The sequence below is a fragment of the Sinohyriopsis cumingii genome, chromosome 11, assembly GCF_028554795.1.
Source record: "Sinohyriopsis cumingii isolate HCF-2022 chromosome 11, ASM2855479v2, whole genome shotgun sequence".
NCBI classification, from domain to species: Eukaryota; Metazoa; Mollusca; class Bivalvia; order Unionida; family Unionidae; genus Sinohyriopsis; species Sinohyriopsis cumingii.
The window spans coordinates 51674838-51693988 of NC_142971.1; the positions used below are offsets into that span (position 1 = coordinate 51674838).

At 34.5% G+C, this 19151-nt stretch overlaps 1 protein-coding gene across 1 annotated transcript in view; it reads right to left on the reverse strand.

Annotated features, from left to right (window-relative positions):
- Positions 1 to 2051: 2051 nt before the first annotated feature.
- LOC149788448 (TBC1 domain family member 22B-like) overlaps positions 2052 to 19151 on the reverse strand; it is a 61538-nt gene continuing 44438 nt past the window's right edge. The window contains exons 11-12 of the mRNA XM_089973516.1: positions 15350 to 15445; positions 2052 to 13959 (exon numbers count right to left, since the gene is read on the reverse strand). Of these exons, the coding sequence (XP_089829642.1) occupies positions 13819 to 13959; positions 15350 to 15445 (237 nt within the window). The 3' untranslated portion in view covers positions 2052 to 13818. The remainder of the gene's footprint in view (positions 13960 to 15349; positions 15446 to 19151) is intronic.

The following is a 19151-nucleotide window of genomic DNA, read 5'->3' on the forward strand; positions in this document are numbered from 1 at the left end:
TGTTTCGGTATCCTAAAATGTTATCAGTAGGCGATAGCCACTTTATGATACTCAATCTTAACACTTCTTTTGGCTCTGTTCTGGGCTTTCCCAAAGGCTAACTCGAACCTGTCCGCAATGGTGTCCACCAAATGTTCACCACTAAAACAGAACTTTCAACGTGTAGATGCTGAATGATGGATTGCTTGCTGACTTTGTGTCACCGGAAAACTAGATTTTATTTATTTCTTCTTGCAATTGGGCATTCAAGATTTCGACCTGGAAAGTGTTTTGCTTTTCAGTGATGTTTTTGATTTGTGTAGGGTAAATCATTTCAACCAAAGCCACTTCCCAATGGGCTTCGTGATCCTACTGGATGGCCTGAGGTAATTTGGCCGTATAACAACACAAAGAGTTATTGGAAAACACCTCCATGGAACTGTCACTGGGTAACATTAAGTAAAATTGGTTGTTGTTGTTCATAATTCCAGAGTTCTGTGGATGTCCGAGGAGTCACTGGAAGTCAAAGGATTGTCTCCGCCCAAAATGTTGTTGTTGGAGTGGTGACTGACGCTGGACGCAAGATTCCCGTTGTTCCCGTTCGAGGAGTATTTCAGGGAACGATTTGGATAAAGGTAACCGATGCAACTGCTCAATAAAATGGTCTACAATTGCTTGTCTCCTTGTTGCAAACTCAGATTGGCAATGGCCGCATGGATGACACGATACACTAAAAAGATTTGGCAGAAAAAGACTTTTAGGCACACGTTAAGAAAACCACACCCACAAGGGTTGCTTTTGTAGATCTTGCAGAGAAAAACTGGATGAAGGAGTGGTCACAGCAGTGGTAGCGGTAGCTGAGGCTGTATGGAAGGGCATGATGGTCACTTCTTTTTATAGTCGATGACTTGGAAGCTTCGATCCAAGAATCAAACCTGGGAGGATATCCATTCTAATGCACTTTACTTCTTTGACACGTCGTTTTCCCACTTCACAGATTCTTCATTCGAGAATACTTTCGACGTCGTACATTTCATCTTTTTTAGTTACACGTGGAAACTAGGGCAAGTAAAACGTTCCTTTTTACACTTCCCCGTTCATGTCTTCCAATTTATAGATGACAGGATGACGACCACGTACTCTTCCAGTGACACAAAACAATTCGTGGTCCAGTGGGGTAAGTAACCTTTGTCGAAAGTGTGTTTCGTTTTGCCAATGCACACCCAATCTCTTACTGCCGACACTCCACCTTTCTTTGGGACAGCCACCGTTGAGGACGTGCCAAACAGACGCTCAGAAACGGTCACTTCTTGGGGGGCACATCCTACGCTTCGATGGTAAGATTGGTTTTAAGCTTGAACCAAGTGTGGTAAGACGTCGATATCCTTGAGAGTGTGTTGATGCGTAAAATATTTCCACATGCATTCTTTCAAAGTGTGTTGAAAACGTTTCACGATGCTGGCTTTGGTTTCGGGATTCTCGGTAGTGAAAAAAGGAATGTCTCGTTTCTTGAATTCTTTTGGAAAGCTTGGTTCAGAAATTTGGTGTCTTTGTCAATTTGCCATTGAAATACAACCCAATGTAAATTATTTCAGTCTTGATATCATAGACTTTTACCAATTTACTATACTAGGATATAACTTCTTTCCAAAGATAAAATAATATTTAACATGTGTAGATCACACTCATCCAAGATTTTGAGGACACAAAACTTCATGTATGTACCTGGTTTTAATAATATCCAATTACCATTCCTATCTCTAGAGAGGTGAAAATTTCATTCTATAAGATGCAAGATCAACTCATTAATAAGCCTAAGAATCTGACCAAAAATATGCAAGATGCAACATACAAAGCCATATAAATTTAAGATAGATCATTAATCTTGTTCATGGTCAGGCTTTTCCAATATATTGATACATGACCATATTCCATGACTGATCAAAATCAGAAATATATGATCCAGAGTAGTAAGAAGCTTGTGATAGCTGATGGATAATGGACACGGGGCCATACTATAAACTTCCTTGGTCTAGCTGTCATGGAACCCAAATAATAATAACAAATTTCAATTCTTTATCATAGTTTTAATGGTTTTAACATTTTCTTCTGGCAATATACTTGATAACAGAAAGTACTAGAATATTAGATCAATAATTATAAATGATTGGACAACTAAAATATCGAAGTACTTATATTTTTTTTTATCACAGGTAAGAACTGATTCACTAACAGTACACATACTGTGATATCAGATAACATTAAAATTCAAAATAGTATGTTCCAGCAACTGTGGTTTATACAACTATGGTGAAAATATTGCTGGGCATTTTGAATGTTAATGTAATTCGATGGTATGTACACAATGAATCAGTTTTGCACATTTAATACAATCAACAGCCTATAATGTAAAGTCTTTTCTGCACCTGTCTTCAGATAGTTCCGTTATTATTACCATGTATCATAAATCAACATGTAGCATGATTCAATTTAATTAATTTAAGTAAGGGATTTAATAAATTAAGAATATTCAAAGCAGGAAATATTCAAAAATAACTCATTAACACAATTATATTCTCCATTGGAAAATAAAAACTGTGCAAAGTTGGTTTCTTTGTCAAATAAGTAAAAAGAAATAGTAATACATGAACAGAACATGTATGCCCCTTAATAGTATGAAAATAACCTAAATACTAAACTTAACCAAGGTCAGCTGGATGGACAGATGGACAAAGGTAACCATATATGCCATTACCAATGATGTGGCAAGGCATACAAATGTAGGTCAGAGTTCTCAGCATATGAGTATTTTAAGATAAATGTTGAAAGAAAAACAACAAAGGCATGACTGAATCAAACTGTGTTATATGACAGTGATTTGCACTTAGTAATCAAGACAAATTTTATAAGAAACATCAGACACGACTAAATCAAACTGTGATATATGATACTGATTTGCATTTAGTTTTCATGACAAATTTTTATAAACAAACATCAGATTGTGGTAGATAACAGTGATTTACACTTAAAACAAGCAAAGAACTGAGCACTGGTTTAAACATTTGAAGGGGCCCCGAGTGGCCGAGTGGTCTAAAGCGCTCTTCGTTACGGATCACTGCCATCTCACCTCTGTCTGCGGCGGTTCGAGTCTAAGATTCAGCCAATGTGGGCATGTGAGAAAGCCTGCCAGTAGCTTCTCGTGGGTCGGTGGTTCTTTCCGGGGTTTTCCGGGTTCTTCTTCCACCATTAATATTGGCCGCCATGTATAGCCTATCGTGCTGAAAAATGGCGTTAAACCCCACAACAACAACAACATAAACATTTGAAAATGGAGAATGACCAATAGTGACATAATTGCTATAAGATGCTAACGGAAGCAGATGACTGGTTGAATAATATTGGCTACTAAAGTCAAAAAGATTTTGAATATGGTTTTGAGAATTTGTGGATATATCAAGTTGTTGGTGATATTAATGTTTTGGTGATTGTATGTTGGAAATTTAGCAGTATCTACAATATATGATGTATACTGTTAATGCTTGTATAAATCAATGTTAACGTTTAAAAAATATCTACTGATAGATCTGCCCGATTTCCTACACAGCTTTAGCTAGATTTCAGTGTTCCAGTCACGCACTGGAAACTGAGACTGGATGGAATGTACATATACCACGAGATATGCATTCCTATGTATGCTAATTTGAAAATGGATATTTGTTGATTGAAGATGAATTTCACACTTCAGTGATCTGTTCAAAATATTCTGACGTTAGATGTATTTACAGAATTCCTGGTATAATCAGTCAAGTCCAGAAAAATTCTTTCAAATTTTGTCAAGCAGCAGTCCATGTCATTCAATGTGTGTTAAAATTGGGTTGTACATTTTTCAAATAATTTAACAGATCTACAAGAACAGTGTACTGTAATTTATACTGTTCTGTATAACTGGCATTATGGTGCAAACCTTTGCAAATGTGCCGTATGATGGGTCAATGGCGTGAATTCCGTAAATAAAGAAATCTATTACTTCCTATGATAAAATGCAAAATATATTGAAACAGAAACACAATAATGATATAACTCGAGTATTCTTGTTAGAAACAAGCTCCTTCAGGCTAATCATCCATACCCCACCATCCTATCTTTCATGCCTGAAAACTGTCCTTGTCCAATGCCCTTTCCAAATATTTCGCCAACTTTCTAAAATCTGAATGAAATGTTGCTCAACAGGGGTGAGAGACTAAGAGAGTTCCTCAAGAAGCAAATGTAAAACAATACATGTAAACCATTAAAAATGAAAGAGGATCGTGATGACACTAAGGGTGAGAGACTAAGAGAGTTCCTCCAGAAGCAAATGTAAAACAATACATGTAAACCATTAAAAATGAAAGACACGATCGTGATGACACATTTCTGAGGATCAAATATTCAAGCCAGTAAGTTTGATCCTACTGCATTAACGTTAAATTTAATTTTGTGATAATGTGATCAAATATGAACCGTTATGCTCAATCTCAATTGTGGTAAATGTCAAAACCATTAAATACAGTGATCGCAATGTTATCTACTGATGCTTGTCATTTGTCAATGTTTTGCTTTCAAGAATCTCTATAACCAATTCAGATCATGATGATAAAAAAATTAAAGAAAGAGATTAATACTGAAAACAAAGATTCTGCAGAAAAAATGATATAAGTGCAAGCAATTACATTTGAGTTTTTCTAACAAAATATTGTAAGAAAGATTTTGAGTTTAAGTAAATACGGCTGAAAGGGGTGTGACAAGCTGGTATCTCAAGCTGTATCACAATAATATATGTCATAACAGTACTGCATACATCAATAAACTGAAAAATGTACGAGTCTCTGTTTGTAAAATAATCACTTGTATCACTGCATAAGCCCATTGTAGGATATGCTAAATTTCCAGAATTAATGGAAAAAGTGTTTCATTTATTTTATCATTAAAATGTCGACTAAATAATGATGAGATATATACATTTTTTATCATATTCTTCTGAACAGATACACACAGCACATAAAAATAAGAAAGGTGTCACCATTTAAGACGACAACAGCGAAAGTAATGCATTCTTTCTGAATGTACTTTTAGGTATGGGTATATACAGTTCTCTGCTCTTGATGTGGTCCACTCAAGAGTAGAAACATCACTCAGGCTCTGGAAGCTAACCACAGCATATGCGATTATCATTTTTCCAGCAAAACATACACAAGTTCTGTGTACAACTGTAAAGGGCCATGGCACCTGCAACATCAAATTTTGTTCTAATTCCTCTATTCTTGAATATCATGCATGTCAGACTAGACAGTTTAAGGATGCACACTGTGGTTGCTTAACTGAACACACACACACATACACACACACACACACACACTAAAGCAATAAAGGCAGGCACTTGCCCATGTTAAAATACGGCATGGAGTGCATTTATTTAAACAGCATATGGAATGCACTTTTAGCAGAGGTAGATGAAGAGCCAGTTTGTGGTACAGAGTAAGCATACAACTGCAAACATTGTTCATCTGTGAAAATATTAACCAGAATAGATCAAAATCTACATGGTCTGTTATCTAAAACTATTTTTAAGGATTATAAAGTGCAATCTCATGATGCCTTAAAGTTCTTTATATTTAAAAAGAGCATATATGGCAGTTACGTATGTGGTCACAATAAGTACAAGGAAACAGTCTGCATAAATGCAAGCAGCCCTATTGTTAAGCTCATTTAAATGGATTGAATGACAAGAAAATTGCTTGAATAGTTTATAACAATAAGCTTGTGTTGCATCCGATTATCATCTTGTGTTGATCATCTGAGTGTGTATTCCGACACACTGTTGTCAAGAATAAATATTGCAATTTATCAATTTCTTAACACCTGCAAAATATTCATCTGATATTATTTCACAGCACTGCACTACTCAAATTCATAGCACCAATGTAAAAGGTCTCACAGAAATGAAACTCAAGACTTTTATATCAAAAGAGTGATATACATGTCCGGCTTGAAGTTACAATGATGGGATTTATACATGTCTGGCTTGATGTTACAATGATGGGATATACACATGTTCTGGTTTGAAGTTACAATGATGGGATTTACAGATGTCTGGCTTGATGTTACAATGATGGGATTTTCACATGTTCTGGCTTGAAGTTACAATGATGGGATTTACACGTCTGGCTTGAAGTTACACTGATGGGATTTACACATGTCTGTCTTGAAGTTACAATGATGGGATTTATACACGAGTTATGCAAGATCAGCAAACCATGTAGCTCAGTGACAGAAGAATAGAATAAATCTAGTTTGGTAAATGAAATTAAATTCTGTTAAGAGTATCATAATAGAAAGTCTGTGATTCTGAAGGTTAATGTGCACTATTATGCATGTAAAAGGGTGTGGGTGTGACTGGATTTTTAACATAACTTTAACAATTTTCCAGTCGTATCACTATGATGTCTCATTGACCTAAACATCAAGACATAAAAAAATTATTAATTTTCCCTATCTCAATAGTTTGTGTTCAAATGAAAATAATCAACTTTTCCTAATATATGTACTTTCTGTGCATCAAATGCATCCAGCAAGTTCAGTGCCAGTTGCATGTGGTCTAATAAGTAGTCTTGTACCCTTGCTCATCAATAAAGATAATGGGATAGTGGTTTTTGTAATAAAAATGTATTGAATTTTGGTTGCATTTCTTGTGTTTTCTTTGTTTGTAAAACTATTAAGTCTTTTCATCTAGTACATGTGAACTAGCCTTAAATGATATAATTATTGTGCTATAATTAATACAATCTCTGGGCAAGTTTACTAACTGTGAAACAGTTCATGCTGCTAAATCTGCTTTGTAAAAATATTAACAAAACTGACTAAAACTGAACAAGTCTCAATTATAGCTATAAACAAACATAGGACCCATATCATAATAATGTATTTAAACTTCTGGTTTCAGCCAATGCCAGTTGATACTGTTTCATAACCCAAAGGTTGACTCTGAAAACCTAATGTATCAGAACAATAATATGAATTTATTCTTATGACCTTCCCTCTGATAATATCTTAGATATTCCATTGTTTTCTTTCAAAAATATTTTAAGTGATCTCAACATGACAATTCTATATATAGTGATGATTGCCTAAAACATGCAGTGAGCCAAATCAATTAGACTAGTACTGGAATTTAATTTACAAAACACCATTATCTGTAACTATACTTTTGGTAAGAAGACCAAACCACAACTTATGCCAAAATAAAGTAATCTGTCACTGTATAAATGTTAGACAACATGAACTTGCAAAACTCATATGTTGGTGTTGTTGATCACTATATCTCAAAAAAATAAAATTTTACTGTAAAAGGAAAAACAAAGATAATAAACCACATACATATTTAAAACTTTATATCGCTCCAGTTGAATGAATAATCTTCAAGAATATCACACTGATTAATGACAAAGTAGTGTAGTATGTCAACTGTTTTTATTGCTACCCATTGACAATACCATTATTTTTGAAGATAATGTGGGTATCCAAAGCAGTTTCTTGGTCTGACAGTCGACCATTCAGATATGTTTTTGATCATGTGTAAAACATGTTTTTTATTCCCCATCATGAGTGTTTTATTTTTCATCACCTTTAAAAAAATGTACTTAGTGTCTGGAATATTTTGTACTATTACAAATTATTATATTGTTTAATGAAAATATGGTGTCCAAAAATTTTCAGAGGCTTGGTATTAAGGTTAATTACGGTAATTTTGGATATTATAACCTTAAATAGATTGCCACGGTCACTAGTTATTATTTTGCACAAACGATTGGATGTTCATGACATTTCAGTTTAGTCAAACAGTAACGAAGATGATATCTTGCTTACAAACTGATGTCCTTGACTTGTTTGCAATCTGCTTCCTTCATTAACACAAAATATTACTGTAAATGAAAATTAGGAACCAGTCACCATGACCTAGATAGGACTGGTTTAGTTTAATATATTCTGAGATTTCTTTATCTTAAATGGCAAGTGTGATGGAAGGATGGTTGGCTGGAGAACACAAAAAATGTCTCTTGCCCTGGAGGGGTACATAAATGTAATTTCCATACTTCAACCAAACAAAAGGAGTATTTTCCTGCCTTTCCCTTTCAATATCACACTCTGCCATTAAAATGATAGGAACCCATCGCCATTCTTTTCAAACACAAGTCAAAAGAATTGGAAAATTGCAAGGAAAGTTATAAATTATCCCTGATAAATGGATTGGTATAAACAAAATCTCAGCAAAACAAAAATCATGTAATATACAATTACTGAATACACACTGCTTCTGATAATTAAAAAATACAGTCAACAAATATGAGCACCAATCTGATACAAATTTTTGATATTTTACAAAGAAACATTGCTGTACAAAAGGAAAATTTAATTGTTAGCATTATGAAATATGATTTTATAACATCCTAGTCATTTCAATATTTGTTGTTATTGAAGTTTTGTACAACAAAATATTGTTAACAGTAGATGATTACATTAAATTTAACCATGAAGTCACTGAGCAAAAATGTCAATGATTTCACAATATGGTAAACAGTCTGAAGTATTATAAGTCTGAAATGTCATTATGCTAGTTTTTTTTTTCTCCAACCATGCTATTATTAGAAAAAGCATGATGTCCAAATGATCTTGAAACTACTTTCTGCAGAATAGTATCCAGGGACAAATGAAATTTTATAGTAAATTACATTTCTCTGAGAATACTTATCTGATCACAATAATGATTGGAAATTGCTATAACACTGTTTCCATGGAAACCCCTATGTCAATAACACAATAAATTCAAAAGAAGCTACATACATGTATTGCTATAACACTGTTTCAATGGAAACCCCCCATGTCAATAAGACAATGAATTCAGAAGAAGCTACATACATGTATTGCTATAATAGTGTTTCAGCAGAAACACCCATGTGATTAACACCATCCATTCAGATGCAGTGATATAAAAGCTTTTCTGGATGACTGTCAAAGCAGTCATTCTGAGATTAGACCAGCATCATTGTAATATAGGAGTAACTAGGAATAACTATATATTGCAAGAAAGAAGTGGTGCCTTTGTTTTTACTGTCAGTAATCATTCGTTTATGAGATTTAGCTTTCATGGGATTTTTCAAAGTTTGGAACGTTGCACTGGCATCATTTTATTTATGACAAACTACATATAATGAGAAGTGTTTTAGTGAAAACCTCATGCTGATAGATATAACTACCCCATCAAGATTAGTGATAACAAGATTTTTAAGATAGCCATTACTGTCAAGAACCATTTTATTTAGGAAATACCAGATATCATAAGCTTTCTCAGTGAAGGCCCCAGGTCTAAAGGATCATCTTTTCAGAAGCTGGGGCCATAACACAATCTTCAATATTATTACCTTAGCAGACATACTGTTGGTATGATGGGCACTATTTTCATTTAGAACCAATATCACAAAGAGTCTTTTAGTGAAAACACTATTCTGTTACAATTATCAGTTCTGGAGAAGTTAGCAAGATTTAAATGATGGCCGTTAGATCTGTAGTCTGTTTGGCAACATTTTCATTAGTACCAACCAGACATTACAACAAGTCTTATGAATGTCCATGGGGCAGCATTGTCATTAAGGACCAACTAGACATTACATGTCTTACTGATATTCATGGGGCATCATTGTCATTTAGGGCCAACAAGACATTACAAGTCTTATGGATGTCCATGGGGCAGCACTGTCATTAAGGACCAACCAGACATTACAAGTCCTACTGATATTCATGGGGCATCATTGGCATTTAAGGCCAACCAGACATTACAAGTCTTAAGGATGTCCATGGGGCAGCATTGTCATTAACTCATTCAGCCCCAATCCCACCTGTATGCATGATGAAAAGTGGGTGGTATTACAAAAAAGCAGACAGATATAGCTCTACAATGATATCATATAATCTGGACGTTCTAGCTGCACTACAAAATACAGAGGGTAAAACCTAAGTTTTTGGACCCATTGTTTTTTTCACCCAAAATTCGCTCAAGGTCGGAATCCGATGTTGAGTCTGGAATTTTTACCTCTTGGCCTCAGATCTAAGGCAGACCGGTTTGAACTGCACACAGACAGGTGAACCTTTGCAAAAACTAGGATAAGCTGGACATTTGGAATAAAGAGTGGTCTCCATAACAAAATGATGGGTCCATTAAGCAAAAAACACAAAAAACTTTTACCCTTCTCATGTGACAGCAAAATAACCAATGGAAAATGATGTCTTTAATACAACTTGGCATTAGACTAATGAAAATCTGTTGAAAGTCAATGTATTAGGATGTATTCAGAATAGCCCCCAAAATGTGTTTCCTACTCACATTTCAGACAAAAACCTCAAGGGTCGAATGAGTTAAGGACCTACCTACCATACATTACGACAACTCTTACTAATGTCCATGGGGAAGCATTTTCATTTAGGACCAACTAGACATTACAACAAGTCTTACTGATGTCCATGGGGCGGCATTTTCATTTAGGACCAACTAGACATTACAACAAGTCTTACTGATATCCATGGGGAAGCATTTTCATTTAGGACCAACTAGACATTACAACAAGTCTTACTGATATCCATGGGGCAGCATTTTCATTTAGGACCAACTTGACATTACAACAAGTCTTACTTATGTCCATGGGGCAGCATTTTCATTAAGGACCAACTAGACATTACAAGTCTTATGAATGTTCAAAGGGCAGCATTTTCATTTAGGTCCAACTAGACATTACAACAAGTCTTACTGATGTCCATGGGGCAGCATTTTCATTTAGGACCAACTAGACATTACAACAAGTCTTAACTGATATCCATGGGGAAGCATTTTCATTTAGGACCAGCTAGACATTACAAGTCTTATGAATGTCCAAAGGGCAGCATTTTCATTTCGGACCAACCAGACATTACAATTCTTATGAATGTCCAAAGGGCAGCATTTTCATTTAGGACTAACTAGACATTACAATAAGTCTTATGGATGTCCATGGGGCAGCATCTTCATTTAGGACCAACTAGATATCTTTAGCAAAAGCCTTGTATCAATAAAATTATTCCCTTAGGCATAGTAGTAACAAGATTTTTTCAGATGTCCTGTCCAAAACTGGTGTCTTCATTTAAAAACCTAATAAGAATTCTTCATCATTTGACCTTGTGTTGATATGATGATCCATTCAAGAATAGCATTACCAAGATTTTCAAGATGGCTGCCATGGTAGCCATACTGGATTTCAGATCCATAATATTTTCATTTAGGATTAACTAGACATCCTAAAAAGTCTTAAAATAAAAACCCTAGGTGACATAACCATCTGCACAGGAGGAGTAGTGATATATACAGATGGGGATGATGGAATCAATATGATACACATGACATTTTGTCAGTGAAAAAGTTACTGCTTCAAACTTTACCTGACTGACAGAGGATTTCAGTTTTTCAGGGTTAATACAATAATGGTCTACACTATTTAATCTCAGCCAAACAAACCTTCAAATCACACACACATTTTACTTTCTATATTTGTCTTGTGGATGAATTCAAACTTCTATGTTTGTAAGAATGCATTAACTGTTTTACACACAGCATGCACGTTATTATTAACATTATGGTGTTTACAGTTCTGACCTATCATAACCACACAGACCATGATGTAAATTTGATGCTATTTACCTCTGTTTTTAAGTGAACTCTCATGTGACTCATTGTCAAGTCTTGTGGACAGAAGGTTGACCATTCTTATTTGCCCTTTCAGGTTGTTCATAAATCACAGTAGACGACAGGGTACCAGTTTATCGATCTTGAGCAATGAAATTTAAGAAATTTAACTGCTGACTTAAGGCCACAGAAAAATATAAATAGGAATGGCATATCCTTAACTCCCAACCTAATAATCCTAAGTTAATAAAGCCAGCTATTGGGACCATGCTTCCAAAGACCCCCCAAAATGTACTAAACTGCTGGAAATGAAATTGTAATATAACTATAATTCTCTGTTGTTTGTTTGCAAAAGCAAAAAAAAGCCACTCATCTTGCCATACAACCACTCAAACTTGCCATCCCTCCACTCAACCTTGCCATACCACCACTCAAACTTGTCATCCCAACACTCATCCTTGCGGTGGTTCTTTCCGGGGATTTCCTGGGTTCTTCCTCCACCATTAATACTGGCTGCCATGTATAGCCTATCTTGTGCTGAAAATGGCATTAAACCCTACAACAACAACAACAACAACACTCATCCTTGCCATACCACCACTCAAACTTGCCATCCCGCAACGCAACCTTGCCATATCACCACTCAAACTTGCCATCCCACCACTCAACCTTGCCATACCACCACTTTTATGGATTAGCAGATGAGTGGATTTTTCAAGCCCTGTTTCTGAATATTTTTCCACAGCATCTTTCAATGCACCTATATCTATGCTTTAAATTTCAGCCACAGAAAACAAATACACCTTGCCCTGATTAAAAAAATCTATCAATGTAGTGTTCTCTGCCATTTGGCAATGGTTTCGTCAGGTACTAGGTCTAGATGCATAAAATACAATTTATAGTATTTACAATCAAACTATACCTACATGCTGATAATATAATGAAACAAGAAAAAATATCTCAGAGCAAGTATTCAGGGTTTTCTAAGGATTTAAACAACAGTCCCATCAATAGTCCAAAGAAAATAATAAAGATTTTCTGCAAAATGGAAGAGTCCCAAGCACTTTTTCAGGCACCTCTGGGAGTCTGGGACTTTCTCTCTATGGGGTCATAGAGAAACTCTGGTATGATTCACCAAGTTGAGTTATAACTGATCATACTATCAAAGTCAGTTCCTTAAGCTTAATTGTAAACCAACTTATTAAATAGCTATAAATGTATTAACTTTCATTTACATTAATTAAAACTTTCTGCACAAATCCCTAAAAATTAAGAAATTTAACTAATCTGTAAGAATAACTATTCAATAAATATCTGTAATCAACTTTAGCTAAGGTCAAAGTGAATATCTGTTATTCTCAAAACTGATCTCTTTTAACATGGTTAAACTGGACAAAATATAATTAACAAATGCATTCTCTCACTATTTACTCCATTCTCACATCCAATGAATAAATTCTGAAATGCTTTTCTAGTTCTTTGCAGGAGGCAGGAATGCACAGTGGTGTGTACCTTAAATGTGATGATTTCACACATGATAATGAAAAATTAACAGATACTACTAGAGTCTTATTATGGCATGATGATTCAATTGTGAAATTTGTGTCTACAATGGACTACTGTTACTCCACACCAATCACACTAAATGCTATAAATAACACAAATGTACAAACTAATAGTGATCTGTCAAGCAAAACTCATGACTTACTAAAATTAAATCCATATATACCAATACTCACAACAAACTGCACAGACCCAGATCTGCCATCACATTATGCGATGGCAGATCTGGGTTTGTGCAGTCTGCAGTTGGCCTCGTCTTTTAAGCGAAAGAAGCTTCCTTTATTATCATGAGTTTATGAGTCTGCTGACTAAGTTTTGATCTGGAAAATGTAGCAGCCTGAAAAACACTGATGCAGATTTGCACATATGCTGAGAGTTTTGGGTGGTTTACTCACTCACTAAACCACCAGTCTAAACAGAGTCCATGGGCTGCCTTATGACAGACTAATAAGTACTAACATGTAGTCTGCAGGTTCTTTACAATAGTCTATCACAGCAGAGTTTTGTCACAGTACTCTAGGGCAAGCTGACTCTCAGGATTTGCCCTTCTGACTGAGATGGTTTGGGGCATCAGCAAACATGTACTTGAGTTTGAAGGCTTCTGCCAACAGTTCTCCAATCTCAACATCAGACCAGTGATGTGTTGGGAGGTTCTGAAGAAACATCAGGATTCCCTGCAAGAAAAAGGAACTTTGACATGACAGCCCTTGCAAGTAATGACGACCCTTATTACATATTAATTTGGTCTGAAGCTGGCTATCACAAATATGAAATAGTTTTCCCATACCCCTTTTAGAGTTTAATATCTCATGCAGAGATTATTTTATTAAGAGATCCAAAACTGATTCTATATCCGGTCTGCTGCTATTAATATTACAAAAACTGATCTAATCAACCTGTCATGCCATGCTATGTTTCTTTCACTTTTTCTACTTGACTTGAAATCATCTTAACTTGCTGAACCTAGGCACCCATTATCATGTGTTGCAGGCACTGGGACAACATCATACATGCCACCCCACCCCTGAGAGGTATAAGCATAGTTATTGCTATTATAAGTGGCAAAAAAGCATAATTTGGGTGTAAAAAATGTAATCTATATCTTACATGTCATAGCTGCAGCATGTATGAAGAAGATACATGTTTACTACTAACCTGGTTCTGTAGCTGGTAAATTTGTTGTCACAAAGTGCAAAATCCATATAGATTAGAACCAGAATACAAACTCTAAATATGCTGAACAATTATTTATCTACAGAACTCACTTCAATTAGTCTACATGTATAACTTTGGCTGAATGATCGTGAACTGGAATCCTGCAATGATCATGCTGAGGTGCTCAGCATGTTGTAGTACATTACTCTCATATTATTCTTTTAAAGTTAATAGTAGCAGTGTTGATTTGTCCATTTTTCTGATCTGACATGTTTTGAAGTTTGAAAAGACCATCTGCTACAATATTTTCCATCACATAACATCCACAACTCACACTGTAAAGAGTTTAACTTAACATGTGGTACTTTTTCTTTAAAAATTAAGACTAGTTCACTAACTATCTAGCATATCAATAAATAAATCTGCTAGGCAAAGTTCGCTCTTGATGAAACCTGTCTGTTCTCTTGGAAAGGGGTCATATACTGTTGCTATAAATAGCAAATAAGGAAAATTAACTTGTGCTATTCTCACACAGCATTCACCTTTTAAAGAATATTCTCAAATTTATAAATGAAATTAATGAGGTGATCATAAAAATGACAAAAAACAACCTTTTATTCCTGTATTTTTATTTTATTTTTTAATGTAGCAGAAAAGCATAATCCCTATACAGTGTAGTGGAAGACGTAATTTGTTGAAAAAAGCGTAATGATTACGCCACATGCGTAATGGTTGGCATGTATGCAGCATACCGGGACAAGGTAAATCAGAAGGGTAGTAACACGTCAACTTGGTCCACACCCTGGGGCAATATCAGTGTAAAGCTCATTGACGCATGGGAGCACTCCAAGCATGTTCAGATGCCCTTCTAGTTTACATTACTTATAGCAAACAGATTTTTCATCTTACCTGAAAATCTTTCTCCCTAAGAATGTCTTGAGAAAATCTTTTTAAGAATGCTGCACACACATAAAGATGGAAGTCTGCAAAACCATTCAGCTCAGACTGAAAATTGAAAAGATTTAACTGAAAAAATGCACATCATTAAAGTCACATCATAAAAATCAATGTTTTCAAGATAATCATCTTCAAGGCTATTTCCACACTATTGAGGCAGAACTTTTTGTTAAAAAAAAAAATCACAGCTTTTTCTTCCAGACGAAAGAACTGTTTGACAAGAGTACCTACAATAAATACATGGAATAGCTTGGGATTGTTGAAGCTTTTCAGTTTTCTGGTCAGATTATGCAAAGAATTATACACCAAAAAGAATGAATTGACTGAATTCAGCTAGTACAAATTTAATCAGGATCAAGATTTTTCTATATTATAATTTGTTAATAAAAGTAAGTCTATTGCAGATTCAACATGTCTAGGATGTTATACTGGTCATAAATTACATGCTTTCCCCCAAAACATTCTAAGGTTATCAAAATATTGCCCTTTCAAGACCAGCAAACGCTTATTACAGCTAATTTTACAGCTATCCACTAATAATTGCATGCATAGTTCCATTCACAAAATTCTGTCAAACACTGCATCCAACTGTCTGTCGCAAAGGGAAATCACTTACAAAAATCATGATATGTAGGGTTCCCCCACTTTTTAAAACCAAAATTTCCAGGTTTTTATCTGGCTTATTCCTGGGTTAAATTAATTTTTTTCAAGGAACACGTATGATGTATGAAAAAAATTACTGAACTAAAAAAAAAAGTTGGTTAGAATATGTGCATTTGACAAAACCTGTTTCTGTTTTTTTATACTTGCATTACATCGGATTTAAACATCGGACCATATTCCAAAACATAGGATGCATCACTTGAAACAAGTATAATTAGTAAAATTCATAAAAATTTGCATGAAACTCATCTTACTTTACAGAATAAATATTTTATCTTTACTCTGCTGAAATGCATATGTTGAAATGAGCAAAGTCTTTCTTGTTTTAGATCTGGACAAAATGCCCTTTTAAATTATATACTCTTGGTTAAATTCCATCTACATCAAGTACATGCACTAACACTGACTTTCAACATAAGCATCATTTGGACTGTATATTTAATGCAGTCACTGTCAAGGACACCACAGTGCAAGGGATTTTGCGTTGAAAACTGCCCTAGTCCTATATCTAACCAGAATAGGGCAAAGTTTCAGAAAACATGGAGAAACAGGTGTACAAAGTTACTTCTCTCTAACCAGAATACGGCAAAGTTGCAGAAAACAGGAAGCAACAGGTGTACAAAGTTAGTATAAAAAAACTTTTGCATATTTGCATGTCAGATGATTAAAATATCGATGAAATCCTATCAGAAGTTTATAAAAATAGTAGCACTTTTCTTCTATTGCTTCTGTCGTTTTCTTCTTTTTCCTATTGTTATTGTTCAACACCAAACAAGAATACAGATTACGGTTGAAAATAGGCAGCCATTTCCACACCAGAAGGATTTTTTCATACATCTGTTTCATGAAATATTGGATACAATGATTATTTATATCATTAGCAGACCAGGATATGTTCAATGAGTCATAATATACACCAGATTGGGCCATACAAGTTCAATTATTTAATTGTTTTTCAAGGATAATGCATGAATTTTTTGGCAGAAATTATACTAAATGCAATGCAATTTCTGACATTTAAATACATCGAATTAGCACCTAAATGACATAAAGCTTCTTTTTCTATAAAAGAGAAAATTAACAAAAATTTGATTATTAATGCACTTTTTGAAAACAAAAGGGGGGGGTAATGTCTTGAAATCAATACATGACAAACTGAACTTCACATTTGGGGCCTGTTTAGGTGAAATGACATCATCTACAGCAATTATTTTACCTTGAATCACCCCACAGCCCCAGAATGGACCCTGTAAGTATTTGGATTTCCAACATATGTCCATTGTCATAGTGATGCACATGCCTGCCTTCCGGACAAAAAATTTTATTGGATGGTTTACAATATATATTGGTAATGATCGTTACACACATTTTGTGCTTTTTAATTACTTAAATTTAACATATATGCTGCGATTTGTTTGCCAAGATTATCTTGAAGTCATGTGGTCTAGCATGAAATGCTAAACGACTCTTATGACAACTTTATATCTAGTAATCCAATGCAAGCTTTTTAGGCCATTGTATTTCATACCTATTGTATTGTAAAATATGTTGCAAAGATTCATATCTTTTAAAACACAACTTAACTATAATGTTTTTTTAATGTGAAACAGTGCCATATGATCACAGACACCTTTATTCCTATAACAGCTGTAAGAAACAAAATTATTAAAAGCAGCTTAACTTTATATTAAATTAGATGGGGAAAAAAAGAGGTCCGGTAAGAACTCTATAAAATTTGATTCCTGACTGGATCAATATTTGCAAAATTCAAGGGCTTGTACCTGTCGAGAATAAATATAATCTTTTTTCCAACATTTTCCCAGTTTCTCGTGAACAAGAGGCCAAAATAGGTGTGACCTAAAAGCCAACTGCAAAAGCAGCTAACCAAACAATCTGGATCAGCAGGATCAAAACAAATCTGAAAGACCTTCAGGAGTAGCAGCATTCTCAAAATTTTGTCATACACTGCATCTAGTTATGAGGAAAAAGGGCAATAACTCTTCCAAAAATCATGGGAACATAAAGATTTGTCGATAAGTACAAGAAAAACAAAAAGTTCTGCCTTGATACTCAATGTCAGATTTAGTCAAATTCTGTTAAATGTTTCTGAAGACAATTTGTTTTAAAGTTTCTCCTGTAACTGATGATGGATAGTACCATTTAAACAAATTTAAAAAACCCTCATGCCAGGATGCCTTCTATCAAATAGGGACAAATTCTGTACAGTCATTTTGGGGTTTGTTTACAAGATGTTATTGAAAGATTTTCCAGATTTATGTAATGGTGGCCATATTGATGGCAGATTGACATCATTTGAACAAATCTGAAGTCTTCATGCCAGGATCATTTTTTGGTCAAATTTGGAAAACTTCTGTTTAGCAATTTTTTCTAAGATGCAAATAGCAATTGGTAGAACAGACAACACATCACCAACAATACACAAGAAAGGACCATACCAAAGATCAATTTGGTCTTATTGTCAAATGAGCTAAATACAAAGTTGTGGCACTTTTGATTTAATTTAATTGTTCGTTAGTTTTTATTTTGTATTTTATTCCATTACATCACATTGTAATGTACTATTATTTATTGGATTTTTTTTATTTCTTATTTTATTCCATTACATGCTATTGTAATGTAATATTGTTTATTGGACATGATTTTTTTTATAGAATTAAGTCCAGTTCTGTTTTACCTGACTTTTTTAAATTTTCATTGATAAACACCTAGTAATAGAAACATTGTATCTAGTTTCTGACCTTGATTCAGAACCAGTGACAGTTTTAGTAAACAACTTTTTAAAAAATGTATTCTTTCTCTGAATAAGAATTAATAAGTTAAGTCAAGGCCATACCTGGATTACATGATATTTATCAAGTAACAAACTTCCATTTCTAAAAGGCTGACCCCCATCCAGGCATCTCTTTTGCATCTTAGACTTATTACTAATGTTTTGAGAACAGTCAGTCATGCCTTAACACTTGAGATGTCAAGGTGTTTTATGTTGTGTCCAGTTTGGGCAAATTATTTTATTTTCTTCAAATTATTTTCAATTCAAGTGATTCTTTTCCCTGGAAATACTAGTGCTCTA